Below are 19,890 nucleotides of genomic sequence, written 5' to 3'. Positions count from 1 at the left end.
ATTTTAAAAAGTTGATATTTTTCAATTTCAAACTTTGTTATCATAATAAATTGAAATTTATTTACATTAAAACTTTTCTTGTCTTTATTTGAGAGACTTTCAACTCAGGGATGGCTCGTCTCTGAAACGTCTTTGTTGTTCTATTTCACTATCACATGACTCGTTAGTGTTGTGTAGATTTTAACTATTTTATTTCTTGTGCGAATGGGAATAAAATGACAAATGACAAACAAACTCATCTAAAAATCTTTAGGTTTTCCATTACCACCAATTCGCTAAAAAAGTTGCCACAACTACTTATATATATGTTGAACAGATGCTAATATAAGAGTTAAATAATAATACTGTACCCACGTTGTTAAACTTGAACTAGCTTAACCCACACTCTTCCATTGAAATTGACTTTTCCAAGGGTGCAGAACTTAATATGAACGTAAAAATTCCATTTTTTCGTTACTGACTTAAATGGGTTTATAATAATAATAATCAATCTCCGCTGCGTACGTCTTACCTCATGAATTTACTCTTCCAACGATAGTGCTTCGGACAACACCGTGTACACCATCGTCAGCAAACAGTTCTGCGTCGGAATTTCTCAATCATTCTCGTACCATTAATCAGTCAGTTTGCGTTTGATATGTTTGTGTGAAATCTGCCTTCAAATGACATGTTTATTAATATTTGCGTCGCCTCAATGGGTTCGGGGGTTCGCACAGGTTGAGCATAACAGTCCACATGATCACCAACATTACATAAAACGCGCTACACTTGCTTCACTGAATTACATAATTTACGTGACGGCTCGTTTGTATATAGAAAAATTATATACCAATTTACGATATTTATAACATTACCAGCCCTAGCTAATAATACTTCTTGTTGGTTTGCTTAATCGCTAGTTGACTATCATTAGAAATGAGATTCGTTGAGATACTTGTGTTTCTCAATAGATACATTACTCAGCTATATTTACAGAAGGAAATGTGAGAAAAGCCTACAGGGCTGGAAAAGCTCCAACCGGTGGCGCTCAGCACAGCAAACGGGATCACACCAGGGCAGGTGACGGCGAGGAGAGGAGCCTCAGTGCCAGCTCAGTACGTCTGAATCACCTGCTTGGTCGCTTGCTTGGACTCTTGCTGCTTGGGTTCGTTCCACTCCTGCACCGACGCGGACCCAAACAGGACAAATACCAAGGCCGGGATGATGTAGGCCGCTGCCCCTATTGCGAACACGTACTGCCACTCGTGCATGGTGCTGCGGACGGCGGTGAAGTGTGCCACCAGCATGGGCGTGATGAAGCCGCTCGTCGTTCCGGCAAAATTGATGACTCCGTATAGAGTGCCGGCGAAGTTAGGCGCCAGGTCCTGAGAGTTTTGCAGATTTGTCATGGAGGAGGCTCCGTTGAAACCAAGCGACAGGGTGATTATGGCCACGCAAACGTACGGATCGAACCCGGCATAGATGAGCGCCACTAGGAACACGCCGGGGATTATGTGAGCTGTAATTAAAGTAAAATCATTCAGTCAGTCGGTTGGTTAAATTTCACTTGGGCACAGGGGTGGCAGGGTTGAACTAATCACATACAGATCTAATGACTTGGTGCCGGTGCACTTTTGCGACCAGCGTGAAACACGTGGCTCGTATGCACCGATAGGTTGCGGTGGTGCGATTTCTTGCAAGTGACTTCGCGGATTCCAGTCTATTTATAGAGACGGTTTTATGCGAGAAGCCCGAGATGAGGTGCTACTTCTCAATCTAGGCTATTTTGCAACATTGGAATTGCCATAGCGGCATGGCGCCACATCCCTTGGCGATGGCAATTAAGAGCTTTCATTCATGTCACAACGAGTTAGCGTTATTAAACTTGGTTGGATAAGATATTTTTAGATTGCTGTTCATTTCTGGGCTGGTGTGTTTCTGCAATAAGGTTTACTGATCAGATCAACTCTGATTTTCAAGCGATAATCCAAATATGCGCGGAAATGATTTGAATGATTTTAATTTCGTCGTAACGAAAATTATGTGTGCTTGTTGCTCTCTTGATTAGTGAGAATTTATGAAAGGAATATTCACCATGTTTTCTCAATTTGCTTTCTGTTACCTAGCATAAGTAGAACCAGCCGTGCAATTATCACTCTTTACATTCGACATAATGATGAAGAACCTGTGTACATGGTTTAGATTTCTTTTTCTGATCATAAGCCCAAATAGAATCTGGAATTGATTTCGAATAAAAAATCCTAATGGATTGGACCATACTGAAGAAATTTATTATTATTTCAATCCCAGAATAATCCACCAAGCTGTGATGGTGCCTTTCTCGTGTATCATAAAATGTAATGTGAAAACACGTAAGAGAGTTCGAAATTGCACTTCAGGGAGATAGATTGTTTTCATCAATTCACATTTATTTGCCTTGATTTGAATGCAATGCAGTTGTCTTTGATTTTTTTTTGTGTCGTGGGACCGCAATCGGCGCCACTTTTGAAATCAACTTTCTCTTCCCGTCAAACGTTGGTCCTGAAATAAAGCGATTTTCTTTCCAGAATGCGCCTTTCTAATCATTAAAAGTAACCAAATGATGGCCCGAACCTTGCGCGGAAATATCTTCTTTAGTGTTGCTGGTGTTAGCGGCAGCGGCCTATGATTTTCTTTCTGATTTATTCGGAAATTTATCCAGGAGTTCTATCAGAATTTCTGAAGAATGAACAATCCCTTGAGAAATTTCGTTCGAAATTCCTTTGTAAATTTCTTGATCCATTCCACGGGTATTTTTTTTTAATTATTTCAGAAATTCCTTTATTTCAGGAATTTTGAAATAACCCTCTGGACATTTTTCGAGTATTTTTTCGGTAATTCATCAAGGAATACCGTCCACAATTTAGGAAGAATTTTTTGCAGTGTCTTCAAAATTTTAATCAGAAATTTAATCAGAACTCAGCAATTCCTTCGGAAGTTCGCTTAGGAATTTATTTCGTATATTTCTCCGAGAATTATTTTATCAACTCATTCAGAAATTCATTCAGAACGTTGGAAATTCCTTCAGGAATTGTTTTAGAAATTCTTTCGGGAATCTCTCCAGAAATTTATTAAAAATTCTTTAAGCAATCCTTCGGAGCTTCTTTTTTCCGGAAGTATTCCTGCATAAATTCCATAAGGAATTTTGTATGGAGTTCCTAAAAAGAAATCCAAATTATTTCTTGGAAATGCTTCCTATATTTGTTAAAGGATTTCCTGGAGGAAAGTCTAAAGGAATATCTAGAGAAATTTAAATATATTTACAGAAGATTTCCTAAAGGAATCCCTGGAGGAAAGTCTAAAGGAATTCCAGGCGGAATCTTCTAAATTATTCCTGGTGGGTATTTCGGGAAAGCATTTGCTGAAGGAATTTATTAATGAACTCTTGGAGGAATTTCCGAAGCAGAACCTTAAAGGATTTTCGAAAATAATTTCTGATGGTTTTTTATGTTATAGTATTCCTATAGAAATTCCCGGAGGAATTCGCGAAGGAATTCCTAAAGGAATATCCAAAGATATTTTTCAAGGAATGTCCAAACGAATTTCGAAAAGTTCTCAAAGGTACTCTTGTTTTTTCTTCGAGAATTCATTCGGAAGTTGCTCCAGAAGTTATAAAAAAATAGGCGAGGAATAAAATTTAAATTTTCGGAACGATATTGGCGAAGTATAAACTTTAATTTTAGGAAAAATATTCAATTTTGGTGGGCATCGTGCCCCAGCTTAGCTCCGCCAGTGACTGCGTTTGCCCTCATGGGACTTAGATAAGCGTTCAATGCACTATATAATGGAACTCAGACGAGCGCCGATTTCATTCCGAACGCCTCAGTTCAGCCGGTGGTAGGTCATCTGGCATAATGTCGTTTGGCATAACGGTCATTTGGTATAATGACCATTTGGCATAATAGATGTGTAATCACCAATTTTGAAACTAATGCAAAATATGTTCAATTCTTCATAATTAATGTCGCTTCAACATTATATGAGACATGTTGCTTTTAAAAAATGTGTATAAAAGAGTGTATGTGAAAACCGGAGAAGGGCCGTTTGGCCGCATACTGTTCGGCCGAATGCCATAGGAAATTTGGCCGAATAGATCATTTGGTCTAATAGGTTATTTGGCTGAATAGGACATGTGGCCGAATAGTTCTCACTTCTCTCTACTTGTTTCCCACTTCACACTGTGAAAAGTGAGTAGTGCGAAGTGAGAAGTGAGACGTCTCACTACTCAATTTTTACAGCGAGAAGTAAAAAATGAGAAGTGAAAAGTGAGACGTCTAACTCCTCATTTTTCATTTCTTACTATAAAAATTGAGAAGAGCGAAGTGAGTAGTAAGACGTTTCACTACTCACTTTTCACAGTGAGAATTAAGAAATGAGGAGTGAGAAGTGAGACATCTCACTAATCATTTCTCATTTCTCACTTCTCATTGTGAGATATAAGTAAAAAGAAGTGAGACGTCTCACTACTCAATTTTCACAGTAAGAAGTAAAAAGTGAGGAGTGAGAAGTGAGACGTCTAACTCCTCATTTTTCATTTCTCACTATAAAAAGTGAGAAGCGCGAAGTAAGTAGTAAGACGTTTCACTACTCACTTTTCACTGTGAGAATTAAGAAATGAGGAGTGAGAAGTGAGACATCTCACTAATCATTTCTCATTTCTCACTTCTCATTGTGAGAAATAAGTAAAAAGAAGTGAGACGTCTCACTTTTCACACTTTATTTCTCACTTTTTAAATGACCTATTCGGCCAAATGTCCTATTCTGCCAAATGACCTATTCGGTCAAATTTCCTACTCGGCCAAATGTCCTATTCGGCCAAATGACCCGTTCGGCCAAAACACTTTCGGCCAGATGGTTAGTTCGACCTAGTGGCATCCGGCCAAATGGCTTTCGGCCGAAGGGATTTCGGCCACACGCCCCTTCCCCATCAAAACCTGTGCTCTATGGCATTGGAAGTCGCCATGAAATTTCGCAATTTCTTAAATGAACTTCAATACAAACATATGTTTGAACTGTTCTTAATTCAGAGATATTCCTCTATTTAATTTTAAAACTTTTTCTAAGGCTTGCAATAAAACTTCAAGAGTTTTTGTATTTCAAAAGAGCTGTTGAAATCATAAAATTAATTGTGTTAATTAATTAATTGTGTGTTAATTGCGATTTTGACAAGAAAAAAATCAGAAATCGTTTGGGACACAAACTGAATTTTTTTAGAATTAATTGGTCATTATCTTTAATATTATGGAGGGGGTAACCGGCCTTCTCAGAAGAATTTGATGTGAACAATTTACGAATAATTCATCTTATCGTTCTCGTAGGCTTTAAAATTAAAATAACAAACAAAAATAAATCGACAACCTACGAACGCCTGTTAAAAATGTACTAAATGTATTGTGTTTAGGTTCCAAATTACATTGAATAAAGTTAAACAAACGCAGTGCAAATCAAAGAGTCCGTTTCACAATGTGCTGTGAAATTGTTTGCAGTGTCAGTTTGGTCCATCAGTCTGGTTTAATTTATTCGTATAATCAAAAAATAGCGGTACGGATTTCGATCCCTTGCTTTAACCTATGTCCACGATTGTTGAGTTATTTTAAGTCAGTTTTGTCTATGTTGAGTTTACGCGTCAATCAAACCGTTTCAACAACGCAATCGGCTGAAACCTTAAATTGTCTCTAAATGTTGTATTTTTTAATGAGAAAGAATATTTTAAAAATCACTTTTAAAAGTTAAAAAAAACAGCATTGTTGAAAAATACTGGATTAATGTTTACAGCACAAGGGAGATGGCATTTAGGACTCTGGAGCACGCTCGTGCTGAATTCTGGGGCATCAAAAACCGAACACTTGAGCATATGTAAAAGTATTCAGAAAAACGACAAACATTCGTCGTTGATAAAAGTGCACAAGTGCCTCTATTTTTATGTGGTCCATTTTTAGGCATTAAAAACTACGGGAAACATTTTAAAATAACAAAATCAACACCTCCTGAATCAGAATCCGTTCCTCGTGGATTGATTTCGAATCAAAATATTAAAATTTGTACAGCTATTATTAGACTGAATGTTTGAAAGCAGACGAATTCACTAGTCCACCACAGTAAATAGTTCAACACGCACCTTGAGAAGGGATCCATTTAATTTATATTGCGCTGATCTGACTTAATTAATTCCGATTTGTAGTTTGAGCAGTCAGTATAATACAATTATGGTCAACACGCAAGTATATGACACCAGAAACTTTGCGTTTACTGGGTGTCGATTTGTGTTTCAATTGCAAAGCCTACTTTTTACTTCAATGACCAAAATCTTTATTGTCAAGTATTTGAACAGGATAAGATACATTATTTATCAATCAATTACCGTGCGGGACCGAAATCCGTACAGCACCGAAATCCGTCCACCTCATGAGATATCAATAAATTAAAGGGGGTTGAAGGTAATTAATGTAGAAATAATTAATCTTACCCTGTTCAGATTCTTGGCTGTGAGCTTTTAGGGCATAAAATTGGAAAAAAGGCTTTGAAATTAAAAGAACAAAAATCAAAAGCAAATCTCCACCCACCAAACGCGGAGTTTGTGCCGCCATTTTGTTTTCGAGTAGAGTATAATTGACCCAAAAGTTACTGTGTTTTAATTGCTAATTGCCAATCATTAGATAAGATAAGCGGAATACAAATCGAAGGGATGGCTTCTCAAGGTGCGTATGGAACTATTTACAGTGATAGTTTAGTCATCCAGACTGTTTCAATTTAAATATTTAGTTGAAAAATAGCTGTACGGATTTTGATCCTTTGATTCGAAATCCGTCCACGGTGGACGGATTTCGAGTCAGGAGTAGTTTATTTAATTCATTATTTTATCATGTTTTTCGTAGTTTTTAATGAGTAAATGTGAAACACTTGAAAAATAGAGGCCTTCATTCTCCTGTGTCGATGACAAACGTTTTATTTACATTCGATTCCTATTTTCTAATGACTTTTTCATATACCAAGGTGCTTAAGTGTACGGATTTCGATGCCCCACGGTACTTCAAACACCCTTTATTATACATGTATGGATATATCATAAGGTGGATCGTGGATGGATTCAGGTGTTGGATAAATTTCGTTACCTCATGGTACTTTTTATGGTACTTCACATTTTTTTTTAATCCAGTTATGATCCGATGGTTGTCATAGTTTGATATTTTAAAACTCTAGAACAGAAACATTAATGTTCAATTCAAGAATTCTTCATTAAGGTCAAACTTCTAGACAGTTGGGCAGTTTTTAACAAAAAAAAAGTCGCATTTGAAAAATCATCTATGTGCCGAAACATGTGGATGACAAAGCCTTAATTTCGAAAAAAAAAAAACGGCTTTGTTATTATGTTAAAATGAGCTCTCAACGTACCTTAACAAGCCCTCCGGACGGTTCCTTTTAGAAGTAGACACTGTGAATTATTCAACAAGCTCATTATGTGCAATTCTCGCGTAACATATGATTACGGCTTATAAACCAAAACCATGATTTTTGATTTTCTGGCATAAACGATTGCTTTGTAAATGATTCTTCATGCTTGTTGAAACTTCGTGTATGGTTTTTCAGTTACACTAAATTTGCTGTTACAATATAACCGTTTACGTACGGAATTGACATGTTTTTGGCAATGTAATGAGTTTCTACTTCAATCAATTAGTTGAATTAGTCATAGAAAACTTGAACCTTATTCTTCTCGGTTCAGCATTGTTGGCTTTTCGGCCCTAATCATATGTTGCTCGAGAATTGTATCATACCTGTGCTAAAATATAAAATCAAGGATTTTTCTTCATTTTTTGAAGTTCATTACAATATCCGCTATTATGCATTTTTGTCTCAGGTACCCCTTGGAACCAGCGAAGGTACCCCCAGGGGTACATGTACCCCAGGTTGAGAACCGCTGATGAATCCAATTATCGTGCATAGCCCATATGGTATAAACAACGTGCCGGAATGGCTTGAGCAATCTTATTAATCAATTACCCAGCTCCAATAACAATTATGCCAAACGACTTTTCGCCAAACGGGGTACAATCAGTTAACCATATTGTGTTCAAACTAATACTGCATCCACTAGTTTGGGGCACAGAAAAACGCTCAAATCACTATGAACGCTTCAAAGCAACTCGGAATATGTGATCGTAGAACCAAAGTTTTTATTTTCTATATTAATTTTGAATATCCTTTGACTAAACAAATGGTTGGTATGCACAGTGTTGCTTTTTGTCGATTTCGTGCGCTTTTTTAATAGCATCGTTTCTGTTGATTTTTTCGCTGTAGTTTGTTTGGAGGAAACGTTAGATATCATAAAGGGCTTTTTTTGAGAAAATCTGTGAAATGATTAATCCACCTAAAAGTGAGATAAAAATTTTACTTTTTTCCTAAACCGTATATGCGCCTAGTGTCTTCGAGAAAGTTGTAGCGGATGGTATTTTAGGCCACTTTGCCAAAAATCATGTATCTGTGACTTATACTTTACTAGATATGTGACATCTACCGTGGAAGGCCCTAAAATCAGTTTTTGAGCATAACTTTTTTTATATGTTTCAGGCACTTTTACACCCTTCTACAAAGTTGTTTGGCTAATAAAAATACACGTTTTTGTAGAACATTGCGAAGCTCTATCTCTTAAAATTGATAAGTTATTTGAGAAAATATGTTTTTTTTAGGGGTATTTGAGAATCGTATAACTTGGTCCGGCGCAAAATGGCGCAGACAACTTTTTAGTTCTCTGAAGCTGCTGTATGTTGACTCTTGCCTAGCGATTGAAGCTTGTGTTTACACGAAATTACAAACGAGTTATATAGATTTTAAATTTTCTTGTTTTTGGCCTTTCTCGTACACTAAGATTATGTATAGGCTATAGGATCGCACTAAAAACCAATATTTGATGGTGGCCCATAAGCCCATAGTTTTATATAGAAATTCGATAAACTGAGCTGATGTCTGTATGTGTGTATGTGTGTATGTGTAGACATTTAAAAGACACCTTTTTTGCCTTTCTCGTACACTAAGTGCAAAACTAAAAGACTTTTTTATTAAGACTAGATATACACATAGTGTCTTCGGGAAAGCTGTAGCGGATAGTATTTTGAGCCATATTACCAAAGACACCCCATGTCTAACTATTATACTTTAAAAAATATGTGACTTTTTCAATGGAAGATCCCTAAAATCACATTTTTTATCATAACTTTTTTTCTATTTTTCCAAGACTTTTCCAACCTTCTACAAAGTTATTTGTCAAACAAAACTACACGTTTGTGTTATTGTGTTATTATCATATTTGTGTATTCAATTGCGAACAATCATTTTACAAAATATTGGGAAGCGATTCCTCCTTATACAGAATTAATTAAAAAAGCAGAGATTTATAGAGGAAGTTTGAAATCGATATAACACACGTGTAATTTCGTGTAAACATAAGTTTCAATCAGTAGAGAAAAGTAGAAGAACAGTAGTTTCTGAATCCTAAAAAGTTTTGTGGGCCATTTTGCGCCGGAACAGGCTATTTGATTTCTGAACACCCCTAGAAAAAACACCTTTTTCATTATAACTTTTAAGCTTTAAGAGATAGCGCTTCGCAATGTTCCGGTTGTTCAGGTTGGAAAAGTCTTGGAAAAATAGAAAAAAAGTTATGATAAAAAATGTGATTTTAGGGATCTTCCATTGAAAAAGTCACATATTTTTTAAAGTATAATAGTTAGACATGGGGTGTCTTTGGCAATATGGCTCAAAATACTATCCGCTACAGCTTTCCCGAAGACACTATGTGTATATCTAGTCTTAATAAAAAGTCTTTTAGTTTTGCACTTAGTGTACGAGAAAGGCAAAAAAGGTGTCTTTTAAATGTCTACACATACACACATACACTCATACACATATACAGACATCAGCTCAGTTTATCGAATTTCTATATAAAACTATGGGCTTATGGGCCACCATCAAATATTGGTTTTTAGTGCGATCCTATAGCCTATACATAATCTTAGTGTACGAGTAAGGCCAAAAACAAGAAAATTTAAAATCTATATAACTCGTTTGTAATTTCGTGTAAACACAAGCTTCAAGCTTCGCCGCCTCCAAGAATATGGCCATTCGTAGCACCTACTTCCAACACAGCCTCCCGTATCGGTACACCTGGAGATCACCACTGCAGACAGAATCACAAATCGACCACGTTCTGATTGATGGACGGCACTTCTCCGACATTATCGACGTCAGGACATATCGTGGCGCTAACATCGACTCGGACCACTATCTGGTGATGGTTAAACTGCGCCCAAAGCTATCCGTCATCAACAATGTTCGGTACCGACGACCGCCGCGGTACGACCTAGAGCGACTGAAGCAACCTGATGTCGCCACTGCATACGCGCAGCATCTCGAGGCAGCGTTGCCGGAAGAGGGTGAGCTCGATGGGGCCCCTCTTGAGGACTGCTGGAGTACAGTTAAAGCAGCCATTAACGACGCAGCGGAGAACAACGTCGGGTATATGGGTCGAAGTCGACGGAACGATTGGTTCGACGAAGAGTGCAGACAGATTCTGGAGGAGAAGGACGCAGCGCGGGCGGTCGCGCTGCAGCAAGGTACCCGGCAGAACGTGGAACGTTATAGACGGAAGCGGAGACAGCAGACCCGCCTTTTTCAGGAGAAGAAACGCCGCCTGGAAGAAGCGGAGTGCGAGGAGATGGAACAGCTGTGCCGTTCTCAAGATACACGAAAGTTCTATCAGAAGCTCAACGCATCCCGCAAAGGCTTCGTGCCGCGAGCCGAAATGTGCCGGGATAAGGATGGGAGCATCTTGACGGACGAACGTGTGGTGATCGAAAGGTGGAAGCAGCACTACGAGGAACATCTGAATGGCGCTGAGAGTACAGGCAGTGAAAGTCAAGGCAGCGGAGGAGATGACTACGTCAGTTCAGCGGACGATGGAAGCCAACCAGCCCCCACCTTGAGGGAAGTTAAGGATGCCATTCAACAGCTAAAGACCAATAAAGCAGCTGGTAAGGATGGTATCGGAGCTGAGCTCATCAAGATGGGCCCGGAAAAGCTGGCCACTTGCCTGCACATACTGATAGTCAGAATCTGGGAAACCGAACAGCTACCGGAGGAGTGGAAGGAAGGGGTTATATGCCCCATCTACAAGAAAGGCGACAAATTGGAGTGTGAGAACTTTCGAGCGATCACCATCCTTAATGCCGCCTACAAAGTGATATCCCAGATCATCTTCCGTCGTCTGTCACCATTAGTGAACGAGTTCGTGGGAAGTTATCAAGCCGGCTTCGTTGACGGCCGCTCGACAACGGACCAGATCTTTACTGTACGGCAAATCCTTCAAAAATGCCGTGAATACCAGGTCCCAACGCACCATCTGTTCGTTGATTTCAAGGCGGCATACGACAGTATAGACCGCGTAGAGCTATGGAAAATTATGGACGAGAACAGCTTCCTGGGAAGCTTACCAGACTGATCAAAGCAACGGTGGATGGTGTGCAAAACTGTGTGAAGATTTCGGGCGAACACTCCAGTTCGTTCGAATCGCGCCGGGGACTAAGACAAGGTGATGGACTTTCGTGCCTGTTGTTCAACATTGCGCTAGAAGGTGTCATGCGGAGAGCCGGGTGTAACAGCCGGGGTACGATTTCAACAGATCCAGTCAATTTATTTGCTTCGCGGATGACATGGACATTGTCGGCCGAACATTTGCAAAGGTGGCAGAACTGTACACCCGCCTGAAACGTGAAGCAACAAAAGTTGGACTGGTGGTGAATGCGTCAAAGACAAAGTACATGCTTGTGGGCGGAACCGAGCGCGACAGGGCCCGCCTGGGAAGCAGTGTTACGATAGACGGGGATACCTTCGAGGTGGTCGAGGAATTCGTCTACCTCGGATCCTTGCTAACGGCTGACAACGACGTTAGTCGTGAAATACGAAGGCGCATCATCTGTGGAAGTCGGGCCTACTACGGGCTCCAGAAGAAACTGCGGTCGAAAAAGATTCGCCGCTGCACCAAATGTGTCATGTACAAGACGTTAATAAGACCGGTTGTCCTCTACGGACATGAAACATGGACAATGCTCGAGGAGGACTTGCAAGCACTCGGAGTATTCGAGAGACCATCTTTGGCGGTGTGCAAGAAGACGGTGTGTGGCGGCGAAGAATGAACCATGAGCTCGCCCAACTCTACGGCGAACCCAGTATCCAGAAGGTAGCTAAAGCCGGAAGGGTACGATGGGCAGGACATGTTGCAAGAATGCCGGACAGCAACCCTGCAAAGATGGTGTTCGCTTCCGATCCGGCAGGTACGAGACGGCGTGGAGCGCAGCGAGCGAGATGGGCAGACCAGGTGCAGAACGACTTGGCGAGCGTGGGGCGTATCCGAGGATGGAGAGATGCGGCCTCGAACCGTGCATTGTGGCGTCAAATTGTTGATTCAGTATTATCTGTTTAGATGTTAACTAAATAAATGAAATGACAAGCTTCAATCGCTAGGCATGAGTCAACATACAGCAGCTTCAGAGAACTAAAAAGTTGTCTGCGCCATTTTGCGCCGGACCAAGTTATACGATTCTCAAATACCCCTAGAAAAAACATATTTTCTCAAATAACTTATCAATTTTAAGAGATAGAGCTTCGCAATGTTCTACAAAAACGTGTATTTTTATTAGTGCCTGAAACATATAAAAAAAGTTATGCTCAAAAAACTGATTTTAGGGGCCTTCCACGGTAAATGTCACATATCTAGTAAAGTATAAGTCACAGGTACATGATTTTTGGCAAAGTGGCCTAAAATACCACCCGCTACAACTTTCTCGTAGACACTAGGCGCATATACAGTTTAGGTGAAAAAGTAAAATTTTTATCTCACTTTTAGGTGGATTAATCATTTCACAGATTTTCTCAAAAAAAGCCCTTTATGATATCTAACGTTTCCTCCAAACAAACTACAGCGAAAAAATCAACAGAAACGATGCTATTAAAAAAGCGCACGAAATCGACAAAAAGCAACACTGTGGTATGGTATGGTTAAGAGAGTGGCAAGAGATGCTTCACAGCGTATGGAACGTTCTCAACGATGCATGTCAAGCATGGGGAAGGGCCGTTTGGCCAAAAACCATTCGGCCACATGCCAATTGGCCGAAGGTCAAACGCTGTAAAAAAATTTATTATTATCAAAGTTTCATGTACCTCTGATTTTTTACCTTTCTCGTATACTGACACTAAGTATACGTAAAGGATATATGATCGCTCCAAAAACAAACTTTTTATAGAAGGCCCGGAGACCCATAGTGTCATATACCGATCGACTCAGTTTGAAGAATTGAGGTGATGTCTGTGTGTGTGCCAAAAAAATGTGGCAAAAGTGTCACTCATTGTTTCCTATTGAAAATTTGCCATATCGAACTATGGGCTCAGAAGTTATGGCCAAAATACAATTTTTATAACACACGAGAAAGGCTCCATCACCGCTTGGTGGATTAATCTGGGTTTTTCACATAAAGTTAGGCCAGGCCATTACAAATAAGGCATGGGGTGTTTTATAATATTTCATCGGTGATTTTTTGAAAAAAGTGATTTTTTGTTGTTTTTATCTCCAATATTCGGTAGAAAAAGTCAATTGATAACTCAGCAGGGGATAAATCATAGTAACTGACCCTCAAAATTGGAAATATACACATTCGTAGTTTTTCTGTATAGAGTACCAATATTTAAACGGATCTAAAATGGTAAAAAATATTATTTTTTTTTGTAATTCAAGCGTTTTTTAGTGTTTTTTTTTTTAGTGAATTACAATTTTTTTCAGCAGTTTCCATCTATCTTCGGCATACATCCTGTTCTCTGTTGAATAAAATATCTCCAATTCTATCTTCCAACATTTACGCTAGATGGCCTGCCTACTAAAGTGCGCCATATTTTATGAGATTTATAACATTTTCTTTTTTGAACATATGATACAGCTCGTAACTCATGCGCCACACGCTTTTTTTCTGGCCTCTCACTAAGTATTGTACGTAACACCTTCCACTCGTAAAGTTCGAAAGCCAAACTTGGTCCTAGAACTGATTACGTAAGCCGAAGGTAACATTATTCAAGCATTTGGAAGGTAGACATTTTTTCAACACCTTCAAACACAATCCTTCAAGCACTACCTCAGCTCAAACAACACAAAACTTATCTCTGTCTCTACACGCAACCATGTACATCGTCTTAGCAGACATAACGTATATGCTCCTGGGTTTTGTAGACGAAATCGAGCTCATTAGAAACGATTGCAGAGGAATGGTGTATTCTTTTGTCTTACTTCAGATTGAAACGGTGAGAATAGACATAACCATTCACTCTACCAATATGAAGTAGATTGTTACAGATAGAAATAGCATGAGAGAATATGAAGGAGATGTGATTGAAGGTGCTGAGGCAATTGTTTATCTTGGAATGCTTGATCGTTGTACTTATAATGGTTTCATAGCACACTTGAAGAGTAAATCACAATCTTCAAGAACATTATAAAGTCATAATTATTACTTGAGATGTTTTCCGTGAAGTTAAAAGACGTATTGCTGTTGCGAAAATGGCCGTCTCAGACGTAAGTCACCAATTGACTGCCCATAAAAGCATGAACGAATCAAATATGAGACTGTCGAGTGTGTAGCAGCAGCATAGCTTACGCAACATACATACAGAAATAAAATTCGCTCTATATAAGACTTTAGTTCATCCGGTAGCCATTTTGGGACATGAAGCATGGAAATTATGAGCTTTTGTGGTTGTCAAGCAAAATATGATGTGTACCACAGAAACTATGAGACAGTGTATCAAGAATACAATATTTTGAATCCTATAAAATATAGCAGACTGACAATGGGCTGGCTATCTAGTACGAATGTCGGAAGAAAAAAATGCAAACACAACATTGAGCAGAAAACTGGATAAAGGCTGGAAATAGATGATAATTGCTGGAAAAAAATTGTAATTCATGCAAAAATATGAGAAAAATTCAAAAAATTCCTCTAAAACGCTTAAAATACAAAAATAAATGATTTTTCAACATTTTTGATCAGTTTAAAAATTGGTTTTCTACGAAGAAATGTTACAAATGTGTATATTATTTTGAGGGTTAATTACCATGATTTATCCATTGCTGAGTTATCAAATGACTTTTTTTTTTCCAAAAAATCGCCTATGAAATATTTTGAAACACCTCGTGAACCATTTCTAATGACCTTGCCTACCTTTCTGTGAAAAAAAAAATCAGAGCTACATGAACGGTACGGTCATTTGACCGAATAGGCCATTTGGCCGAATAAGTCATTTTGCGAAAAAGTAAATGACTCGAATAGGTTATTCGGTTAAAAAGATAACTTTTTTATGAGATACAACGAAATAATACAAAGAATCCTTTTTTGAAAGCATGCGTTTTCATAGCATAGGTCAAAGAGGTAAATAATTCTTCAATTTATACTCAGGTTGCCCCGAATGAAAATCGTCTTTTTCTCGTTTTCCAGATATATGCTGCTCCGAAATGGTACTGATGGCCTAACGGCAGTGATAGCGAAATGATTCACCATTGTTATATTCAACATTGTTAATCTCTACAAATTCAACTCATGAGACATTCATGATTTCTCTCATTCAGAATAGAGTCTTATCTGAAGGAGCGCCCCATTCGGGGTAATGGCCTTCGCGATACTGTCATTTTGGGTATTGGAATAAAGGGTAGAGGCCCTTAAAAATAAAATTTCCCCGGAAATGACATTTCTATACCAACATTTTAAAAGGGCGTAACAGCCGAAATTTATTCTTTCTGGTTTTTTGTCCATTTATATAGCTATGAATGCAGACAAGGAATCAGAAGGAATAAATTTTGGCTGTTACGCCCTTTTTAAATGTTGGTCTAGATTGTTCGAAAATAACATTTCTCCGAGAGTAACATTTCGTCGAAAATATAATTTCTTAAGAAATATCCCCAAGTAACAATTTCCATGCTTCTTGGAATTATTTAATTCTTATAGCGGATTTATAATAGCAATCACCATAGCTAGTTGCTCAGTTTTATTTTCAATCTTATTTCTATCAATAAACCTCTCATAAATATTGCTGAAAAAGCTTCAAACGTCAAACGCCTATTGACCTTATGAGCGACTCTACAGTTGTGATGGAGAGCGTGATAAATCCTATTTTCATAGCTCGATTAAAACCAAAATTTTTGGTCGTAATGTGGTGAAATGAGTAACCCTAATAAGAATATTTGCATTGCAAAGAGTTTATAAAGGTGTTTAATAAGAGCAACATTTTTCTAATCGAAATTTATGATGGCCACATTGAAAATGGAGAAGCATTTTCAAGTCGGTAAAATTTATCACTGACATGCATGATTAGATAATGTTTTCACCGCGTAAAACACTTTTTTGATCATCGATTTTCATTACAAATATATTTGGGAAAATATTCAATATATTCAAGGGAAATTAGGGATATTGCTGCTACAGTTATTATAAATTTAATGGCCAAAACTACATTATTTTGAGAGTTCAATCTTACTTTTTTCCTAGTTTTCACCATGAAATTGAACGCGCACTTCATTTCGATGGAAGCACATTGTAAAACAATCCGAAAATAATATTATTTAGTAGTCATCCTCATCATGATTTTCATCAACATTTTATGTTGTTATTATTTTTCTGCAAAGATTTGTTTCCCTTTTTTTCAACGCAACATTTCTGACAGCTGCCGCAGCCAAGTTCTCTTTTTTGCAGGCAGTTTAAAAAGGATTTCTAAAAACTCTTAAAACAGGTTTATAGTGGTTATCTCGTGAGGGCCACTTAGCTATATATCACACTTATAGTGGTCATCAGAAGGTTGTCGTGTGATATTGGGTTTTATTGTTAGATCTTATAAATTGATCTAAATAAAACTTGAAATGTTACTTGGGTTATTTGCTAGGAAATAACATTTTTCAGAAAATAATAACACGAAAATTCTTTGAAATTTTTGTGCGGTTTTTTAGTAAATACCAAACCTTTTTGTTATTATTGCTGGGAAGATTGGAAAAGAAGAGACTTCTGAGAAATAACCAACATAATTTTGATTTTCCAAGGTAAATTCTTCTAAAATCAAAAATTTTCATTTTACTTAAGGTCCTCCAGGAACTCTTCTGGAAGTTCCTCCAGAAAGTCTTCCAAAAGTTCTTCTAGGAATTCCTCCAGAAGTTCCGCCAGAATTCCCCAAGAAGTAAGTTCCTCGAGGGATTGCTCCAGAAGTTTCGCCGGGAATTCCTTCGGAAATTCCCCCAGAAATTCTTCCGAAAGTTTGTTCAGAGATTCCTACAGAAGTTCCTACAGGAATTTCATCAGAAGTTCCACCATGAATTCCTCCACAAGTATCTCCAGGATCTGCTCCGAAAATTTATCATAGAATTTCTAGGGAAGCCCCTCCAGAAATTCCTTTAGAAGTTCTTCTCCGGAAGTTCCTCTAGCAATTCTTCAGAAAAAAAAAACAGTTCCCCGAAAATAACGTTTTCTCAAAAATGATGTTCTCCACGAAAATTCCATTTCCCCGAAAATAACATTTTCTCTAAAATAGCTTTGCCCGAAAATGATTTGCATAACAAAAAATAATATTGCCTCGAACATAGCGTGGTTCAAACTGCCGCAGATATTTCTTTTCAAAATTTATGAATCCAAGCCAGGAAAAGTGCGAAGAGTATTTCTCCCTTTTGGAAAAACTAATAGAACTCTGGAAAATTCTTAATTTTTGTTTCAGAAAATGGCCCAATTAGGAGTCGTTGTGAAAACTTCAAACCAACCAATGAACATTGTCTAGTCCGGTCTATTATTGTAGTGCAAGTCGTGCGGTGTTTTCCAAAGTGCCTACGTTCAGCTTCATGGTTTGAATCCAAAGGATAATGAAATAATCTTTTACTTATCATGTCTGTATACACTCTCGATAGGTAGCATACCGTGAGAGACGTTTTTCGGAAGCTGTTACGATAATAATCAGATAATGATGATCAATAAATGTTTAAACTGTAAGACAATTTCATGTGAATTATGTTATGGTCGTATGCATTATGTTCTTTGCGTTACATTTGTAGGATTACAAGAAGCCCTCCCTATAGGAACAATTGCAAATCAAGTAACGAAAAACGATAGCGTAAGTTCTATTTTACTATGATTTATGTATTATGTTTGCTATGTACCTCCTTAAGTCCATGTTCAATTCTAGCCCACCCTTGAGAAAGGCCAAATATACAAGTCGCAACTACGGGTAAAACAAAACTAGTCGTTTTGACTAAATTATATAGGCGTAACACTTTTGTTTAACTTCTACATAAGTTGTTCTTGGAGTTTTTCAGATCATTGTCCAGTATTTCCAAAAGAAAAGATTTTATCCCATGGTCTCTAACAAATTTTCCTTAACGCTCAATTTGAAACAAATGTTTGGAATTTCTGAGAGGGAAATTCCAGAGAAACTGCAAGCAGGTCTTCAGCAACGTCTTTCTACAGCGTGTTCAGTAAACTAATGGATTATGACACAACAACCGCTGCATGAAGGAACTTCTTTTTATAATTCCTTCGAAACTTTTGCAGATTCCTTCGATTTATGCAGAAGTTTCCCATAAAAACATCTAAGATTATGAAGAGTCTTTCTTAATTACCAATTTCCTTCGGTGCTCCTCACAATTTCTTTCATGAATTGTTCTTGGGTTGCTTTACAATATTATAATAGTTTTGTAGCTTTTTTGTACGGCATTTTAAATGCCATGAGTATTACAAAATTTATTACAGAACTGCTTAACATTTTTTCAAGGCATCACTGCCTGGCATGGTTTTCATTCCAAAATAATAATTTACCGTCTTCGTATTTTTGAGAAAAGTTTTTTTTTTATAATTTCATGTTGATCATGTCTATTGTTTTATTTTTAATGTATATAATTGGCTTTAAATAATAATTCACTTAAATGAAGTTAAATGTACTTTATTGAAACGGGTTCATATCTTCCCATTCATTGTACTCTCTTGAGGTACACTACGAACCCGATTCAATTGACCCGTAGAAGATAATGAATCACCAATAAAATATTCCCCATCACCTTTCACTACAGTTTCAGCCCAGCAGAGAATAACCTGTCAAACCACACCCGGCCGGAAGCTTCAGGAAAGATATGCGACCAAGCATCTGACTCCAAAGCAGTAGAACTCGTCCCAACTAGCCCACTGTGCACGGTCAGGCTATTTTTAGCAGCATGGAGCGGAGAAACGGTTTACATTTATTTATGTCGCCTTCTGACCATATGGTCGATTCGCTGATCGGATACACGCGATTTGGTGCTGTAATGAAATGGTCAACGTGCGATGCCATGCGTTTTGTGTCTTTCTAATAGGCTACGTTCACGCTGACGCAGGAATGAAAAGTTATCAAAATTATCTACAAGAGAAAGATCGTCAAGAAAGCCGAATAACGTGTTTCAAGTTCGTAACCTGACCAAACAGTGCATAATGCTGTGTTTTGCCAATTATTTGCGTTGATTCGTGGCTGCCGGTTGTTTGCTTTCGCTCGCAAAAGTGGAGGGGAAGACCGTCGGGCATTGGCAAGAAGAGATGTTTCTGCCGTTTTGTTTTGGTTACGGTTATTTGCCGCGACCAGATTTGTATAAGCGAATCGCCGACCCACCTCACCGGTAATATTCCATTGCTAGTGGAATTTCTTTCTTGACTTGCATCTTTTGTGAAGGTTCGCATTCCGGTCATTTAAATCAGCAATTCAGTCGACAGCTGGTCATAAAAAGCCCATTGAAAATCTAGCAATAGGAAATGTTTACTGAATTGTGCAAACGGCCAATCATTCATC

General features: G+C 38.1%; 1 protein-coding gene across 1 annotated transcript in view; it reads right to left on the bottom strand.

The window, feature by feature from the left end:
• Positions 1-645: 645 nt before the first annotated feature.
• LOC134220420 (sialin-like) overlaps positions 646-19,890 on the bottom strand; it is a 75,653-nt gene continuing 56,408 nt past the window's right edge. Inside the window, exon 7 of the mRNA XM_062699480.1 lies at positions 646-1,498. Coding sequence (XP_062555464.1) covers positions 1,092-1,498 — 407 coding nt within the window. The 3' untranslated portion in view covers positions 646-1,091. The remainder of the gene's footprint in view (positions 1,499-19,890) is intronic.

The sequence above is a fragment of the Armigeres subalbatus genome, chromosome 3, assembly GCF_024139115.2.
Source record: "Armigeres subalbatus isolate Guangzhou_Male chromosome 3, GZ_Asu_2, whole genome shotgun sequence".
Lineage (NCBI taxonomy): Eukaryota > Metazoa > Arthropoda > Insecta > Diptera > Culicidae > Armigeres > Armigeres subalbatus.
Note: the sequence above shows the minus strand (reverse complement) of the source record. Positions and strands in the feature narration are given on the sequence as shown.